Below are 20,142 nucleotides of genomic sequence, written 5' to 3'. Positions count from 1 at the left end.
CGCGCGTAGCGTGGCGAGCGCAGCGAGCCCGCAAGGGGCTCATTTGCGCTCGCCACACTGTCGGTAAGCCGGCGGTCGGGCTCCCGGCGCCGGTATGCTGGTCGCCGGGAGCCCGACCGCCAGCATATCGTAGTGAACCCAAATAACTCTACCTACATGTAAGTTTAGGTGAGTACCACCACCTACATGTAGTTTAGGTGAATATCTCTACCTACATGTAAGTTTAGGGAGTACCTCTACCTACATGTAAGTTTAGTGAGTACCTCTACCTACATGTAAGTTTAGTGAGTACCTCTACCTAGATGTACGTTTAGGTGAGTACCACTACCTACATGTAAGTTTAGTTGAGTACCTCTACCTACATGTACGTTTAGGTGAGTACCACTACCTACATGTAAATTTTGGTAAGTACCACTACCTACATGTAAGTTTAGGTGAGTACCTCTACCTACATGTAAGTTTAAGTGAGTGCCACTACCTGCATTTAAGTTTAGATGAGTACCTCTACCTACATGTAAGTTTAGGTGAGTACCTCTACCTACATGTAAGTTTAGGTGAGTACTTCTACCTACATGTAAGTTTACTGAGTACCTCTACCTACATGTACATTTAGGTGAGTACCACTACCTACATGTAAGTTTAGTTGAGTACCTCTACCAACATGTACGTTTAGGTGAGTACCACTACCTACATGTAAATTTTGGTAAGTACCACTACCTACATGTAAGTTTAGGTGAGTACCTCTACCTACATGTAAGTTTAAGTGAGTGCCACTACCTAGATTTAAGTTTAGGTGAGTACCTCTACCTACATGTAAGTTTAGGTGAGTACCTCTACCTACATGTAAGTTTAGTGAGTACCTCTACCTACATGTGAGTTTAGTGAGTACCTCTACCTACATGTAAGTTTAGGTGAGTACCTCTACCTACATGTAAGTTTAGGTGAGTACCTCTACCTACATGTAAGTTTAGGGAGTACCACTACCTACAAGTAAGTTTAGGTGAGTACAACTACCTACATGTAAGTTTAGGTGCATATCTCTACCTACATGTAAGTTTAGGTGAGTACCACCACCTACATGTAAGTTTAGGTGAGTACCACCACCTACATGTAAGTTTAGGTGAATATCTCTACCTCCATGTAAGTTTAGTGAGTACCTCTACCTACATGTAAGTTTAGTGAGTACCTCTACCTACATGTAAGTTTAGTGAGTACCTCTACCTTCATGTAAGTTTAGGTGAGTACCTCTACCTACATGTAAGTTTAGGTGAGTACCACTTCCTGTTACCTGAGTACCTGTACATGTTTTCATAGAAATAAAACACTGGCACAACAATGCTGCTAGCTAACCTAGCCTAAAACAGCTTCCCATATCACCATGAAGTACAGTGTGACATCAGGAGGTGGTTTGCTGAAGCAAACATATAAAACAGGCGCATAGCACAGTTTTTGAAGACAAACTAAGCATCTCATAAAATGAAAAACCTGGAACATTGTAAAACATTTTGTGGACTATTTTTCTAAGCTGGTTAGCAGTACTTGAGTTGTTAAATGTTTATTTAGTTCAATTTACAAGCAACACATTGAAACCACTTGTAGTAGTCATAATTTTATTTCATGGATTTTATGTTGAACAATGAATTAAACATCATAAAAAAAACACTTTATGTTCACACAACATAGAATGACATCTCATATATGGTAAGTCAATTAATAAAATGAAGGTGGGGTGCATTGTAAAAACAAATATACATTCAGGTCATATATCACTTTTGACACTGATATATTGGTCATATTCTTAACGAATTCCTCAAAGCCTACATCAGACTGCAAATTAAGTTTCTGTTAATTTGTGAGCAAACACACATGAATAAGCTGGTCTATTATATAATATAGCAATATTTGTGTAATGATGTGTACCAGGTCTGTCCAAACAGTGGACATGGGCTGGATGCAGTTCACCAATACCACACCTAACACATCTAAATTTTATTGTGTGACACAAATTTGTTAACAATACTTACTAAATTATTTACTAAAAGTTAACTTTGGTCGATATTTTGTTAGTGTCTGGTCCATTTTTGATTGATTTTGTGTTTCAGGGTCTAAATCTCACATTTACGAACAGATGGTTTTTGACCCCTTGGACTGCAAACATATGGTTCTAAAATATAGGCTTTAACATATACATATTTGGCCAGCATGGATGTATACTAAACAATGTAACTTATTTAAATAAAACTTCACCTAATTTTGTCCATGTTTAATGTTTTGATATTTATTTGTCGTCTGTTGTAATATAAAATAAATGCTGAATGGGAGGAGCAGCATGGCAGTGTGCATTGGCCCATGAATTAGCCATTTGACAAACAGGACACTTTTTACCAACAGTTGTGTTCACATGGTGGGAGTGAAGACCAGGCCTCTGGTCTGGCAAGCCATGGAATTTTGCTTCTACTTGGTGGATAGCCCCTCTGCAGGTACCAGACACGATATGAAATACTTCCCAGCTGACAGCAGAGCTCTACCCCTGTCCTGACTGGCTACGCTTTCTCCTGTTTCATATTTGGTCATATATTTCTTGCTGTGTACACCACTGCGTCAGTGATAATGCTCCTTTGCACACATACAAAGTATCTGTCTCATTTGCACATGAGCATGAGCAGGGGCAGATTTAGGGGTCAGACCAACATGAGATACAACATTAATGGCTGCCCCCTAATTTTAATAAGATAGTAAAGCAAACCATGAGCTATGACATTTTTTAAATTGTAGATGCATAATTATTTACAGGGACAGTCTGCAGATGTCCCACTTATCCACACCCCACTCAAGATGGCATACGGTACAGTAGAGTGGAAATGTTTTTTAGTTACTGGTATATTTCAGTAATAAAACAAGTGTCCAAGTGACGACCTACAACAAGTGGCAGCCCTAGGCATGCGCCTCATGTGCCTAATGGGAAATTCATCACTGAGCACGAGTGTTCGATTGATGTCTCAAACCAACAAATAACTTACAGACAATAGTTACACATCATCATAGGCATGTAAAGATTGCAGAAACAGCAATAATTCAGATGGCCAGCTTTATGTCAGTCTACAGCAGGATGCCTAAGATGATAGACAGTGTTTGTAGCCAGTCACGGCAGGTAACATATCTATTTAGATCTTTCATCTGTCTGGCTCTCTACCTGTCCTATTGCTCCTTTTCCCTAACCTTTAAATTCACTCCTCACCTTACCCTCCTGTTTCTTACCTTCTTCTTCCCCTTGCTCCCCACTGCTTCTCCCTTTTATTCTCTTCGCAATATCCCTTACCCTCCTATTTCCTACTTTCTACTTTCCCTTGCTCCCCACTGCTTTTCCTTTTCTTCTCTTCCACATGGGCCAGCATCCATCCCTCCAGAATCATGTGGGACTGGGAGGGCAATGAAGCATCGTGTAAATAGTTTATTTATTATTATTATTATTATTATTATTATTATCCTTTATTTATATGGCGCCACAAGGGTTCCGCAGCGCCCAATTACAGAGTACATATGCACATAGTCAAAACAGGAAAACAGTGACTTACAATTGAAGACAATATAGGACAAGTACAGGGTAACTAAGCATAACTACACCAATAAATGACAGAGATAAGTTCCAGGTGACCAAAAAACTGCGTGATTTGGGCAGTTGAGGATTATTAAAGTAAGAAAAGGATAAGCACATGAGGGAAGAGGGCCTTACTTGTGAGAGCTTACATTCTAAGGGGAGGGGTAGACAGACAGGGGTGACACAGATGGGGTACATAGAGAGCGTGGAACAGAGGGTTAGGATGAGATTTGGCTGGGTTTGGTAAAGAAATAAGTCTTAAGAGCCCGTTTGAAGTTTTGTAGAGAGGTGGAGAGTCTAAGGGGGAGAGGTAAAGAATTCCAGAGGAAGGGAGCAGCACATGAAAAATCTTGAAGATAGGAGTGGGAGGAAGTAATCAGAAGACAGGAGAGTCGGCGTGCATTAGCAGAGCGAAGAGGACGGGTGGGAGAGTAAAGGTAGATAAGGTCAGAGATGTAAATGGGAGAGGAGTGGGTGAGTGCTTTGTAAGTGAGTGTGAGAAGTTTGAATTGGATTCTGAAAGGGAAGGGAAGCCAGTGAAGGGCTTGTAGGAGAGGGGAGGTGGACGTAGTGCATTTGGTGAGGAAGATAAGCCGGGCAGCAGCATTGAGGATAGATTAGAGTGGAGAGAGGTAATTGTCAGGGAGGCCAGTTAGGAGGAGATTACAGTAGTCCAGTCTGGAAATAATCAGTGAGTGAATAATGATCTTAGTGGCATCCTGGGTGAGAAAAGGTCTGATCCTGGAAATGTTTTTGAGATGAAAATGACAGGTTTGTGAGAGGTGCTGAATGTGTGGTTTGAAGGAGAGGGAGGAGTCAAGGATTACACCAAGACAGCGTACTTGGGGGCTAGAGGAGATAGTCGTGCCATCAATGGATAGTGAGATTGTGGGAGGTGAGGTTGTGCGGGAGGGTGGAAAGATGATCAGCTCAGTCTTAGACATGTTGAGTTTAAGAAAGTGCTGGGACATCCAGGAAGAGATAGCAGAAAGACAATTAGAGGTATGAGTTAGGAGAGCTGTGGAAAGATCAGGGGAGGAGAGGTAGATTTGAGTGTCATCAGCATAGAGGTGATACTGGAAGTTAAAAGAACTAATGAGTTCACCTAAAGAGGACGTATAGAGAGAGACAAGGAGAGGACTAAGAACAGAACCTTGGGGGACACCAACAGTTAGTGGAAGTGGGGGCGAGGTAGCATCATGAGAGGAGACAGAGAAGGAACGATCAGAGAGGTGGGAGGATAGCCAGGAGAGGGCAGTATCGCGTAGACCAAGAGAGTGAAGGATTTGCAGAAGGAGAGGGTGGTCCACAGTGTCAAAAGCAGCAGAGAGGTCAAGAAGAATAAGCAGAGAGTAGTGGTCCTTAGATTTGGCTGCATGGAGGTCATTGCAGACTTTTGTGAGGGCAGTTTCAGTGGAGTGGAGAGAGCGAAAACCAGACTGGAATGGGTCAAGCAATGAGTGAGAGGAAAGAAAAGCAGTGAGGCGATTATAGACAATACACTCAAGAAGTTTGGAGGCAAAGGGGAGGAGAGAGATGGGTCGATAGTTGGAGACAGTGGCGGATCAAGGGGGGGGGGGCACTCGGGCCCGTGCCCCCCTGTCACTTGTGGCCCCATCCGCCCCCCTGGTTGTGTCACTGAGACACGCTACCGCTCAGTCCGGCGGCAGCGTGTCTTAGCTGTCAGGAGGAGAGCGCGGCTATCTGGTGGCGTGTTGCGGACTTCAAACCAGCCGCCGGTTCGTGAGCCAATCAGAGCTCGCGGACCGGCAGCCAATCAGGAGCCGCCGGTCCGTGAGCTCTGATTGGCTCATGAACTGGTGGCTAGTTTGAAGTCCTACACACCGCCAGACATAGCCGCGCTCTCCTCTTGACACCCTCAGAGCTGGGTAGAGAAGCAGCAGCAGCGGTAAGCAGCTGCAGAACTGCTGTGGGGACATTTGTATACCTGTTGTGGGGGCATTTGTATACCTGGCACTGTGAGGGCAATTGTATACCTGGCGCTGTGGGGGCAATTGTTTACCTGGCACTGTGGGGGCAATTGTTTACCTGGCACTTTGGGGGCATTTGTATACCTGACACTGTGGGGGCATTTTTGGATCTGGCACTGTAGGGACATTTTTGGATCTGGCACTGTAGGGGCATTTTTGGATCTGGCACTGTGGGGGTATTTTTGGATCTGGCACTGTGGGGGCATTTGTGGATCTGGCACTGTGAGGGCATTTTTGGATCTGGCACTGTGGGGGCATTTGTGGATTTGGCACTGTGGGGGCAATTGTGGATCTGGCACTGTGGGTGCAATTGTGGATTTGGCACTGCACTATTGGGGGCATATGTCTGTGTATCCCGTCTCATTTTAATTGGCTGCACTCACTAAATGACTGCGGGCATTACTACAGGCAAAATTACTACTGGGGGCAATATGGGCATTGCATAAGGGGCACCACTACTATGGGGTCTATATAAGGGGCACTACCAGTACAGTGGACATTGCATAATGAGCGCTACAACTGTGGGCATTGTATAAGAAGCGCCACCTCACATGCACCGAAGCCGCACGCAAATGTACTTCCCCTTGCATGGTGCCCCCCCCTATCATTTTCTTCTGGATCCGCCCCTGGTTGGAGAGAGTGTTAGGGTCAAGGGTAGATTTTTTAAGAATAGGGGAGACAAGAGCATGCTTGAAGGCAGAGGGGACAGTGCCTGATGAGAGGGAGAGATTGAGTAGGTGGGCAAGATGGGAAGAGGAGGGATGGCAAAGGATGGGTGGTGGCTGGTTGCTGGTCTGGTGGGATGTGATGTCCTGACGTATGGAGTCAATCTTGGATGTGAAATAAGTGGCAAAGTCAAGAGCAGACAATGAGGAAGAGAGAGGAGGTGGTGGTGGGCATAGGAGGGAGTTAACAGTGGCAAAGAGGCACCGGGGTTTGGAAGACTGGGTAGAGATGAGGATTTTGAAGTATGATTGTTTAGCGAGGGAAAGGGCAGCACTGAAGGATGAGAGCATGAATTTGAAATGGAGGAAGTCTGCTTTAGAGCGTGATTTCCTCCACTGCCGCTCAGCAGTACGTGAGCATTTTTGTAGATATCTGGTGCATTCGGTGTGCCAGGGTTGAGGTGTTGATCTGCGAGGGTGAATAGTGGTTGGCGGAGCAACAGCGTCAAGGGCTGAAGTAAGAGATGCATTGTATAGGAATGTGGCTTGTTCAGGGCATGTGAGAGAGAGAAGAGGAGAGAGTAGTGAGTCAAACAGGGAGGATAGGGATGAGGTGTCAATAGCCTCAATGTTACGCTTAGTGATGGTAGCCTTAGGAGGGAGAGATGGGGGCACAGAGATAGATAAGTTGAATGAGAGCAAGTGGTGGTCAGAGAGGGGAAAAGGGGAATTGGAGAAATCAGAAATATCACAGCGGTGAGTGAAAACCAGATCCAATGAGGTCCCGTTCACATGGGAGGGTGAGGTGGTCCACTGGGAGAGACCAAGTGAAGAGGTGAGGTTAAGAAGTTTAGAGGCAGGTGGTTTTGTGGGGTTATCGATAGGGATGTTGAAATCACCTAGGATAATGGAGGGAATGTCAGAAGAGAGGAAGTGAGGTAGCCAGGAAGTTGTCGAGGAAGTTGGAGGAAATTGGAGGAATTTGGAGGAAATGCCAGGTGGACGGTAAATGACAGCAACTCAAAGATTAGTAGGTTGGTAGAGGCATATTGCATGGACCTCAAATGTAGAGAATGTAAGAGATGGTTCTGGAGGTATAAGTTGGTATGTGTAGCTTGAGGGTAAAAGGATCCCAACACCACCCCCATGACGACCCCCAGGTCGGGTGTGTGTGAGAATGTGAGGCCCCCAGCAGAGAGAGAAGCAGGAGAAGCGGTGTCATAGGGAGATTTTCTCTATATTGACGGCCTTCTGCAATTAAAGTAAAGGATCCTAAATATTTAGAGATAATGGGGGTAATTAGAGGAAAAATAAATTATAAAAAAATTACAAAGAGATAGAAGACATTATTAATAATATTTATTGAGGGTATATTATTTTGCTCTTAAATATAAAACAGAGGCACTAGTTTACTTTCTATTTATATCATGATTGCAATTATAATGTAACGGGGCCACTATATTATATATTTAAAAGGGGGTCACTATAATTTGTAATTATTGAACATGGACACTATATGTATTACTAATTATATGGAGCACAATATTTATTACTTATTCAATGGGGTATTTTTCAGCCTACCCAGCATACAAATTCATTGTACGTCCTGACAGTATGAAGAGGAGATCTTTTTTTGCCAAGGTTGTGACTGCAATATGTTTCAGATTGGCAGTGCTTTGGGCTACCAGGCCGGTCACAACCTGGTCTCTCTTGTTTACCTTTTGTCTGATAAATATGCAAGATTATATTTTTTATAATAAAAAATCAGAACAGCAATACGTATTGTAGCAGTCTCTAAACTTGTATATTTATGAATATGTGTGTGGGTACTGTATAAATAATTACTGTTATTGATGTTGTAATGTGACAAGCCTAAAACCAACAAAATATATAGACTCAGCAGTGAAAGGGTTAATTGCAGACTGTAGGACATATAGGAGACTAGCTAGGAAGAGTATGCAACTGATTTAACACATTACTGCAGTAAGCAAACAATGTTACACTTAAGGGGGGTACTCACGGAGCGATATTCTAAGCAATCTGACTAGATTGCTTAGAATATCAGCATGATCGCTCCGTGTGTAGCCCCCTCAGCGATAGCGATGTGCGGCCACGCACATCGCTATCGCTGCTGCTAGATTGGCCTGCATGCAGGCCAATCTAGTGGGTCGTTCACTTCACCTGCTGGGTGAAGTGAGCGGCCCCCCGTCTCCCCCCGCACGCTCAGCACAGATCGCGCTGTGCTGAGCGGCTGGAGAGATGTGTGCTGAGCGGTTCGCTCAGCACACATCTCTCCTGCATCGGCCCGTTTATATGGGCCTTTAAGGGGGGTACTCACGGAGCGATATTCTAAGCAATCTGACTAGATTGCTTAGAATATCAGCATGATCGCTCCATGTGTAGCCCCCTCAGCGATAGCGATGCGCGGCCCCGCACATCGCTATCGCTGCTGCTAGATTGGCCTGCATGCAGGCCAATCTAGCAAATCGCTCACTATACCCGCTGGGTGAAGTGAGCGCCCCCCGTCTCCCCCCGCACGCTCAGCACAGATCGCGCTGTGCTGAGCGGCGGGAGAGATGTGTGCTGAGCGGTTCGCTCAGCACACATCTCTCCTGCATCGGCCCGTCTATATGGGCCTTTACTTCACTTACTTAACTATCCTTTAATTGTTAAAAACACTGATTTATTTCAATACAACTCAGGTACTATCACTGGTTTACAAGATTGTTGCTTTATTTGCCAACATTTATCAGTTCATAGGTATACTCACCAATGGGCTGATGCTGAGTTGTCCACAAAATGGGCACGGAAATTCTGTCATAAGCAGAACTGTACACATCTCATGATGAGCCTGGCTCCACATCAACGGCATATGCATCTGGTCAATACCAAGTCATAGTCATCAGTGTGTATTTGTACCTGCCCTAGCAGGTTCAATAAATATGCCTCAGTCTGTACAGACGTGAGCACCATATGTGACCACACCCTTCTCTACTCCGCACTTTCTTCCCTCTGTCCCTTCCTTCCGCTTTCCTACTCTCCTGCACAGGGCCGGATAAAGGTCTGTGGGAGCCCCTGGGCAACAAACTTGTGGGGGTCCCTATAAATAAAATGATCAAAGTGATATTTCTAAAATAAATATACATATAAAAGAAAGGACAGACAAACATAGAGGCATACACATACTGGGATATGGGGGGTCATGGATACATATATACATTGGAGATGACATGGAGACATAAACACTAAGGCCTGGGGGGGGGCATGATGCCACACATTGGGGCATGGAGGGAGGGGGGCTGACGTGGTGACAGACATTGGGAATGGGGGGGGTGGCATGGTGACACCCATTGGGGCTTGGGGATGCAGTGACATACACAATGGTATATGAGGATACATGACTTTTTATATACGTATATATATATATATATATATATATATGCACATTGAGGCTTTGAGGGAGGGGGGGCAGGCTGACACAATGCGGGCCTGGGAAATAACATGGTGACATACATTGGGGTCTGGGAGGGAGGGGGGGCATGCTGACATTCATACTGATGGATGGTGGCCTGGGGGGGACATTGTGACACATATGGTACCTGGGGGGACATACTGTAGTGATGCTCGCATATGGGCCTGGGGTGGGGGCATACCAGGCGGTAAAGGAGGTTAGCACAGGGGGTGCAGCCACAGAGATCAGGGTCCTCTTCCTCCATTGGCAATCCTCTGAGCTGTTCTGCCATCCTGACAGCCAGCAACGCTGGCCGGTTTGTGGAGGAAAATGAAGAGCAGACAGGGAAATCAGGAACTGCTGGCGCCAACCTCCACTCCCATCGACACTCACGGCTCTGATCCACTCAGAGAACGCCCCACATGCAGATTGCAATTACCATGTTATCAGCACTGCAGCATCCCTTCCCCGTGCCTGCCCACCAAACTTCCGCACGGCTGCTCTTTCAGCCTGAAACTACAGGGAGGCATCAGCCAGGTAGGGGGTGATCTGCTTCAGTTTTATGTTAACAGCAGGGGAGTGCAGGGCGAGTGTGTGAAGGATCCTAATATGTGGGGGCCCGGGAAGGCTGCCCCTGTTGCCCCTCCTATAATCCGGCCCTGCTCCTGCCCAGCACTGAGGCTGGGCTCATGGAACGTCATGTGTGGGCAGTGCCACCGCCAGGAGCATGCCCAAAGCATCCTTTGGAAGTTGCTCATACCTATCTGTTAATAGAATGTACTTGATAGTAGCTGCTAAAAGATGATTAGTTTCTGTGGACATCTCTACTTGTCCACTTTTCCAATCTTTACAACAGTTCTTCTCAAATCCAGTCCTCGGAACTCACTAACAGTGCATTTTTTCCATATCTCCTTGCTGGAGCACAGGTGTATACATTATTGACACATTTTAAAAGATCTACAAGTGGTTTCAATTATTTGGATTCTGTGAGGAGACCTGGAAAATATGCACTGTTGTGTCCCGAGGACTGTATTTGAGACACACTGCTTCAGAAGGCTCAATATATTATATGCTTTTAAAGCCCTGAAAAGGTAATTGGTCCCTACATATGAGAAATTATGATGGGATGTAGTAGAGTTTGGGAATAGTGGGAAACACCCCAGGTAGCCTTTCATTGTGTCTTAGATTTTCTCACTAGATTGCTGCTTTCAACACAGTAATGCTGGCTACATCTGCAGGCCATAAACATAAAGGATAAGACCTGACTTAATACTTAGTGTAAATACAGATCCTCTAAAAACTGAGATCACATTTAAAGCTCTGACAAAAAATAGGAAGCAGTTGTGAGTGAAATTCAAATGAAAAATTCCCATAGACTACTGTATTTTCAGATTTCAAGTTTACCTGTGAAGCTTCACTTATTACTTGCCTGTTTATTAGGTCTGTCAGTACAAAGGCAGCAACGCAAAATGTAACGCATGTTAAAGCATTCAATAAATTGTACCAAGAACCAGGGGCGTTTTTAACAGAGGAGGGGGCCCCTGTGCAGACTCCGGCTGGGCCTCCTCCTCTGTACGGCGCAGAAGTCTCCAACATCGTGCCGGAGTCTACTGTACATGCGCAGGTCTGCGGAAACATGGCGCCCACCATGTTCCGTAGACTAAAATCACTACTGAGCATGCACAGCGGCCATTTTGCCAACATGCCCCCAGGCCCTGTCCCCTGCACTGCACGAATGCACGTGTCATCTATTCACTGCATTCTCTGCTGAGCAGAGCTGCGGGTGTGAGGACCTCCAAACCAACCCACCTTCAACTGCGACCCACAGGTGCCTGAAAAGAGGAACTGTCCCGCCAATATTGGGATGGTTAGGAGATATGGTATAGCATGTGAAATACTAGATATCTATAACAATGTGTATGATTTTGTTTTGCGGCTCTGCATTTTACAACGGGAAAAAGGGACTGAGACTGAGCATATTTAAATACATTCCTGTTTTGTCTCATGTCCGCAGAGCAGATTTCTACATTACTTCACAGTTACGTACTTACAGTATAAGATGACTTTTACCACTTGTCAGATTTGTTTGTAGTCAGCAAGACAGACAGTTCACCCAGACACACAAATCTTTATCCCTCCCTTTAGTTAGACTAAATACAGGAATCCCACTCACATTCATACTGACAAAATATTTCAGCTACTTTTTTGTTTTACTCAAAAAATAAATTTGAAGAAAACACAACAGCAATTTTAATTATTATAATTTTTTTTAAATAATAATAATAATCCACTCCCTTTAATTGACGCTAAAGGAAAAGTAAAATATAATATAATAATAATAATAATAATAATAATAATAAGTAAATAATTTACAAAGCATGTCTTCTTTCTTAACAACATTATTTCATATGAAAATATGTATCACACAAGCAGTCAGTACTCTGACTCTAAGGCCACTCTTTATTACACATAAAAAAATTACAGGTACAGTAGGCTTTGCATAAGACTTCATTAGACCATCCATGGAAAAATGTCCTGTAAAGTTATACACATAGGGCATTAATCAGGTTTATTAGCAAACCAAAAAAGAAAGCAACTGGGCAACACCATGTTGCACTGCAGGTCGGGCAGATGTAACATGTGCAGAGAGAGTTAGATTTGGGTGGGGTATGTTCCAACTAAAATCTAAATTGCAGTATAGAAATTAAGCAGCCAGTATTTATCCTGCACAGAAACAATATAACCCACCCAAATCTAACTCTCTCAGTCCCACCTGCAGAGCAACATGGTTTTGCCCAATTGCTTGCTTTTTTGGATTGCTACAAACCTGAATCCCTCATACGGGCTGATCAAGTGGTGAATGTACGCCCTTTTGCAGAGCATATCTTGCATATATTCACACTGCTAATGTACGTATGCACGGTCCAGAATTGTGCGTATCAACACTGGCAACTGAAAAGGCAGAACTGGGGTGTAAGGGTCGTTCTCGCATAGGCAAAGCTAGCAGCAAACCATCATGACAAGTGTATACTCTGTCCAGGGGTGAATATAGGCATGTTTTTCAGGCATGCATCTTTTGGGGAATGTACACCTGATTTACTTCTACTGTAACTCTGCATCAGGATCAAAAAGTCAAAAGTACCCCAATGTACAGTACATAGCCCCGAGCAGTGCCATAACAGGGCTTTAATACACACTGTGTCGGCCATGCACCCTGAGGAGGGGGAGCAAAGTTGGCAAGTATGTGTTAATTATTACATTAGTGGGTATACATCAATGCCTCAAAGATATCAGATTAAAATAATAATAAAAAATAATAATAATAATTAATAATAATAATAATAATTAAAACAATAAAAAGAAATAAAGGAATGAAAGAACATACCAGTAACTCCACAATATGAGTAATGAGTAGTCTTATTTTCTGTTGCTTTTTCTTCTGCAGTTCTTTTCCTCCTATAAACTCGATGAGCGTGGCCTCCTTCTGTAATGGTCCGATTTATAGGTTCAACGTATATGAAATCTTCATTTATTTGTATAAAGCCCATCTAGTAAATAAGAATCACATACAAAAATTAAGAAAACAAGTTAAGAGAATGTAGTCATGAGTCTGCTGTATAAATAAATGACATTCACTGAAATACCCCAGACCTACAGCACCTGTGTTATTTAAAGGAATATAATAAAAATAAAACTCTTTGATGTAATTAAAATGTCAACATCAGAATTTCCACAGTTGCACATGTCAGTATGTGCAGAATTCAAACGTGTTCACAGCATTGACATGTGAAATGCCGACATTCTGCACTTACTGGCAGCGCAGTGTTAGGGTTAGACTGTGGGAGGGGAGATTAGGTTTAGGCACTACTGAGAGGGTTAGGGGTTAGGCATATTCCCTGCTAAAAGTCATCATCAGCTGACTGCCGACCCCGAAGACATTACTGGAGCTGCTGGACCAAAATATACCACCCCCACACGTACAGATGTAGCCATGTTCATTTTTGCAACGATGCAGCCTGCAGCCTGCAGCCTGGTGCGCCCGGCTGCGACTATTTGCAGCCGGTGATCACTCCATTAATTCCTATGGATGTGTGCGTGCAGGGCACAATAGTCGCACCAGTTATGTTACGATGTGTACTCAAAGTACTTTAGTGTCCTGACGACAGTTATCTGCTCTATTTCAGTATGCGTAAGGGATTTAAAAGTATATCCAGATATCTACAGATAACCCTCAAGACTAAGAGGTCTAGCTAGATAAATATGTGGTAGTGGCTTCCTAATCATCTGCTTTGTTTACAGTCCTTTTATCTAGGTACTGTACAGTATTTAGACCAAAACTCCTGTCATATGTGTTTGTAGCGCACAGCAGGTCTCGAGGGGCCCACAAAGCTGTTGCTTTGTCGCTTGTTAGAGGAAGCAGGAAGATAACTGTCCCTTTAATACTTTTCTCCAGTGCCAGCAGACAATGCCATCCAGAGATTGCTTGTTCTGCTACTTCATTAAAATATCATTCCTGCACCCCCCCCCCCCCCCCCCCCCGCCCCGTCCATTGCTACCAATAAGGGCTGCAGCAATCTGACGTAGAAATTAGAGATGAGCGCCTGAAATTTTTCGGGTTTTGTGTTTTGGTTTTGGGTTCGGTTCCGCGGCCGTGTTTTGGGTTCGAACGCGTTTTGGCAAAACCTCACCGAATTATTTTTGTCGGATTCGGGTGTGTTTTGGATTCGGGTGTTTTTTTCCAAAAACACTAAAAAACAGCTTAAATCATAGAATTTGGGGGTCATTTTGATCCCAAAGTATTATTAACCTCAAAAACCATAATTTACACTCATTTTCAGTCTATTCTGAATACCTCACACCTCACAATATTATTTTTAGTCCTAAAATTTGCACCGAGGTCGCTGTGTGAGTAAGATAAGCGACCCTAGTGGCCGACACAAACACCGGGCCCATCTAGGAGTGGCACTGCAGTGTCACGCAGGATGTCCCTTCCAAAAAACCCTCCCCAAACAGCACATGACGCAAAGAAAAAAAGAGGCGCAATGAGGTAGCTGTGTGAGTAAGATTAGCGACCCTAGTGGCCGACACAAACACCGGGCCCATCTAGGAGTGGCACTGCAGTGTCACGCAGGATGGCCCTTCCAAAAAACCCTCCCCAAACAGCACATGACGCAAAGAAAAAAAGAGGCGCAATGAGGTAGCTGACTGTGTGAGTAAGATTAGCGACCCTAGTGGCCGACACAAACACCGGGCACATCTAGGAGTGGCACTGCAGTGTCACGCAGGATGTCCCTTCCAAAAAACCCTCCCCAAACAGCACATGACGCAAAGAAAAAAAGAGGCGCAATGAGGTAGCTGTGTGAGTAAGATTAGCGACCCTAGTGGCCGACACAAACACCGGGCCCATCTAGGAGTGGCACTGCAGTGTCACGCAGGATGTCCCTTCCAAAAAACCCGCCCCAATCAGCACATGATGCAAAGAAAAAGAAAAGAAAAAAGAGGTGCAAGATGGAATTATCCTTGGGCCCTCCCACCCACCCTTATGTTGTATAAACAAAACAGGACATGCACACTTTAACCAACCTATCATTTCAGTGACAGGGTCTGCCACACGACTGTGACTGATATGACGGGTTGGTTTGGACCCCCCCCCAAAAAAGAAGCAATTAATCTCTCCTTGCACAAACTGGCTCTACAGAGGCAAGATGTCCACCTCATCTTCACCCTCCGATATATCACCGTGTACATCCCCCTCCTCACAGATTATCAATTCGTCCCCACTGGAATCCACCATCTCAGCTCCCTGTGTACTTTGTGGAGGCAATTGCTGCTGGTCAATGTCTCCGCGGAGGAATTGATTATAATTCATTTTAATGAACATCATCTTCTCCACATTTTCTGGATGTAACCTCGTACGCCGATTGCTGACAAGGTGAGCGGCGGCACTAAACACTCTTTCGGAGTACACACTTGTGGGAGGGCAACTTAGGTAGAATAAAGCCAGTTTGTGCAAGGGCCTCCAAATTGCCTCTTTTTCCTGCCAGTATAAGTACGGACTGTGTGACGTGCCTACTTGGATGCGGTCACTCATATAATCCTCCACCATTCTATCAATGTTGAGAGAATCATATGCAGTGACAGTAGACGACATGTCCGTAATCGTTGTCAGGTCCTTCAGTCCGGACCAGATGTCAGCATCAGCAGTCGCTCCAGACTGCCCTGCATCACCGCCAGCGGGTGGGCTCGGAATTCTGAGCCTTTTCCTCGCACCCCCAGTTGCGGGAGAATGTGAAGGAGGAGATGTTGACAGGTCGCGTTCCGCTTGACTTGACAATTTTGTCACCAGCAGGTCTTTCAACCCCAGCAGACCTGTGTCTGCCGGAAAGAGAGATCCAAGGTAGGCTTTAAATCTAGGATCGAGCACGGTGGCCAAAATGTAGTGCTCTGATTTCAACAGATTGACCACCCGTGAATCCTTGTTAAGCGAATTAAGGGCTGCATCCACAAGTCCCACATGCCTAGCGGAATCGCTCCGTGTTAGCTCCTTCTTCAATGCCTCCAGCTTCTTCTGCAAAAGCCTGATGAGGGGAATGACCTGACTCAGGCTGGCAGTGTCTGAACTGACTTCACGTGTGGCAAGTTCAAAGGGCATCAGAACCTTGCACAACGTTGAAATCATTCTCCACTGCACTTGAGACAGGTGCATTCCATCTCCTATATCGTGCTCAATTGTATAGGCTTGAATGGCCTTTTGCTGCTCCTCCAACCTCTGAAGCATATAGAGGGTTGAATTCCACCTCGTTACCACTTCTTGCTTCAGATGATGGCAGGGCAGGTTGAGTAGTTTTTGGTGGTGCTCCAGTCTTCTGTACGTGGTGCCTGTACGCCGAAAGTGTCCCGCAATTTTTCTGGCCACCGACAGCATCTCTTGCACGCCCCTGTCGTTTTTTAAAAAATTCTGCACCACCAAATTCAAGGTATGTGCAAAACATGGGACGTGCTGGAATTTGCCCATATTTAATGCACACACAATATTGCTGGCGTTGTCCGATGCCACAAATCCACAGGAGAGTCCAATTGGGGTAAGCCATTCCGCGATGATCTTCCTCAGTTGCCGTAAGAGGTTTTCAGCTGTGTGCGTATTCTGGAAAGCGGTGATACAAAGCGTAGCCTGCCTAGGAAAGAGTTGGCGTTTGCGAGATGCTGCTACTGGTGCCGCCGCTGCTGTTCTTGCGGCGGGAGTCCATACATCTACCCAGTGGGCTGTCACAGTCATATAGTCCTGACCCTGCCCTGCTCCACTTGTCCACATGTCCGTGGTTAAGTGGACATTGGGTACAGCTGCATTTTTTAGGACACTGGTGACTCTTTTTCTGAGGTCTGTGTACATTTTCGGTATCGCCTGCCTAGAGAAATGGAACCTAGATGGTATTTGGTACCGGGGACACAGTACCTCCAACAAGTCTCTAGTTGGCTCTGCAGTAATGATGGATACCGGAACCACGTTTCTCACCACCCAGGATGCCAAGGCCTCAGTTATCCGCTTTGCAGTAGGATGACTGCTGTGATATTTCATCTTCCTCGCAAAGGACTGTTGAACAGTCAATTGCTTACTGGAAGTAGTACAAGTGGGCTTACGACTTCCCCTCTGGGATGACCATCGACTCCCAGCGGCAACAACAGCAGCGCCAGCAGCAGTAGGCGTTACACGCAAGGATGCATCGGAGGAATCCCAGGCAGGAGAGGACTCGTCAGACTTGCCAGTGACATGGCCTGCAGGACTATTGGCATTCCTGGGGAAGGAGGAAATTGACACTGAGGGAGTTGGTGGGGTGGTTTGCGTGAGCTTGGTTACAAGAGGAAGGGATTTACTGGTCAGTGGACTGCTTCCGCTGTCACCCAAAGTTTTTGAACTTGTCACTGACTTATTATGAATGCGCTGCAGGTGACGTATAAGGGAGGATGTTCCGAGGTGGTTAACGTCCTTACCCCTACTTATTACAGCTTGACAAAGGGAACACACGGCTTGACACCTGTTGTCCGCATTTCTGGTGAAATACCTCCACACCGAAGAGCTGATTTTTTTGGTATTTTCACCTGGCATGTCAACGGCCATATTCCTCCCACGGACAACAGGTGTCTCCCCGGGTGCCTGACTTAAACAAACCACCTCACCATCAGAATCCTTCTGGTCAATTTCCTCCCCAGCGCCAGCAACACCCATATCCTCCTCATCCTGGTGTACTTCAACACTGACATCTTCAATCTGACTATCAGGAACTGGACTGCGGGTGCTCCTTCCAGCACTTGCAGGGGGCATGCAAATAGTGGAAGGCGCATGCTCTTCACGTCCAGTGTTGGGAAGGTCAGGCATCGCAACCGACACAATTGGACTCTCCTTGTGGATTTGGGATTTCAAAGAACGCACAGTTCTTTGCGGTACTTTTGCCAGCTTGAGTCTTTTCAGTTTTCTAGCGAGAGGCTGAGTGCTTCCATCCTCATGTGAAGCTGAACCACTAGCCATGAACATAGGCCAGGGCCTCAGCCGTTCCTTGCCACTCCGTGTGGTAAATGGCATATTGGCAAGTTTACGCTTCTCCTCCGACAATTTTATTTTAGGTTTTGGAGTCCTTTTTTTTCTGATATTTGGTGTTTTGGATTTGACATGCTCTGTACTATGACATTGGGCATCGGCCTTGGCAGACGACGTTGCTGGCATTTCATCGTCTCGGCCATGACTAGTGGCAGCAGCTTCAGCACGAGGTGGAAGTGGATCTTGATCTTTCCCTAATTTTGGAACCTCAACTTTTTTGTTCTCCATATTTTATAGGCAGAACTAAAAGGCACCTCAGGTAAACAATGGAGATGGATGGATTGGATACTAGTATACAATTATGGACGGACTGCCACGGTTAGGTGGTATAAAAAAACCACGGTTAGGTGGTATATATTGTAATACAATTATGGATGGACGGACTGCCTGCCGAGTGCCGACACAGAGGTAGCCACAGCCGTGAACTACCGCACTGTACACTGGTTGATAAAGAGATAGTAGTATACTCGTAACAACTAGTATGACTGACTATGACGGTATAAAGAATGAAAAAAAAACCACGGTTAGGTGGTATATATTGTAATACAATTATGGATGGACGGACTGCCTGCCGAGTTCCGACACAGAGGTAGCCACAGCCGTGAACTACCGCACTGTACACTGGTTGATAAAGAGATAGTAGTATACTCGTAACAACTAGTATGACTGACTATGACGGTATAAAGAATGAAAAAAAAACCACGGTTAGGTGGTATATATTATAATACAATTATGGATGGACGGACTGCCTGCCGACTGCCGACACAGAGGTAGCCACAGCTGTGAACTACCGCACTGTACACTGGTTGATAAAGAGATAGTAGTATACTCGTAACAACTAGTATGACTGACTATGACGGTATAAAGAATGAAAAAAAAACCACGGTTAGGTGGTATATATTATAATACAATTATGGATGGACGGACTGCCTGCCGACTGCCGACACAGAGGTAGCCACAGCCGTGAACTACCGCACTGTACACTGGTTGATAAAGAGATAGTAGTATACTCGTAACAACTAGTATGACACTATGACGGTATAAAGAATGAAAAAAAAACCACGGTTAGGTGGTATATATTATAATAATACAATTATGGATGGACGGACTGCCTGCCGAGTTCCGACACAGAGGTAGCCACAGCCGTGAACTACCGCACTGTACACTGGTTGATAAAGAGATAGTAGTATACTCGTAACAACTAGTATGACTGACTATGACGGTATAAAGAATGAAAAAAAAACCACGGTTAGGTGGTATATATTATAATAATACAATTATGGATGGACGGACTGCCTGCCGACTGCCGACACAGAGGTAGCCACAGCCGTGAACTACCGCACTGTACACTGGTTGATAAAGAGATAGTAGTATACTCGTAACAACTAGTATGACTGACTATGACGGTATAAAGAATGAAAAAAAAACCACGGTTAGGTGGTATATATTATAATACAATTATGGATGGACGGACTGCCTGCCGACTGCCGACACAGAGGTAGCCACAGCCGTGAACTACCGCACTGTACACTGGTTGATAAAGAGATAGTAGTATACTCGTAACAACTAGTATGACACTATGACGGTATAAAGAATGAAAAAAAAACCACGGTTAGGTGGTATATATTATAATAATACAATTATGGATGGACGGACTGCCTGCCGAGTTCCGACACAGAGGTAGCCACAGCCGTGAACTACCGCACTGTACACTGGTTGATAAAGAGATAGTAGTATACTCGTAACAACTAGTATGACTGACTATGACGGTATAAAGAATGAAAAAAAAACCACGGTTAGGTGGTATATATTATAATAATACAATTATGGATGGACGGACTGCC

General features: G+C 44.9%; 1 protein-coding gene across 1 annotated transcript in view; it reads right to left on the bottom strand.

Annotated features, from left to right (window-relative positions):
- The window catches only part of ADAMTS19 (ADAM metallopeptidase with thrombospondin type 1 motif 19), a 512,659-nt gene that overhangs the window by 427,539 nt on the left and 64,978 nt on the right, over positions 1–20,142 (bottom strand). The window contains exon 3 of the mRNA XM_063964256.1: positions 13,091–13,253. Coding sequence (XP_063820326.1) covers positions 13,091–13,253 — 163 coding nt within the window. The remainder of the gene's footprint in view (positions 1–13,090; positions 13,254–20,142) is intronic.

This window comes from Pseudophryne corroboree, chromosome 1 (assembly GCF_028390025.1).
Source record: "Pseudophryne corroboree isolate aPseCor3 chromosome 1, aPseCor3.hap2, whole genome shotgun sequence".
Lineage (NCBI taxonomy): Eukaryota > Metazoa > Chordata > Amphibia > Anura > Myobatrachidae > Pseudophryne > Pseudophryne corroboree.
This window is presented reverse-complemented; position numbering and strand designations above follow the sequence as displayed.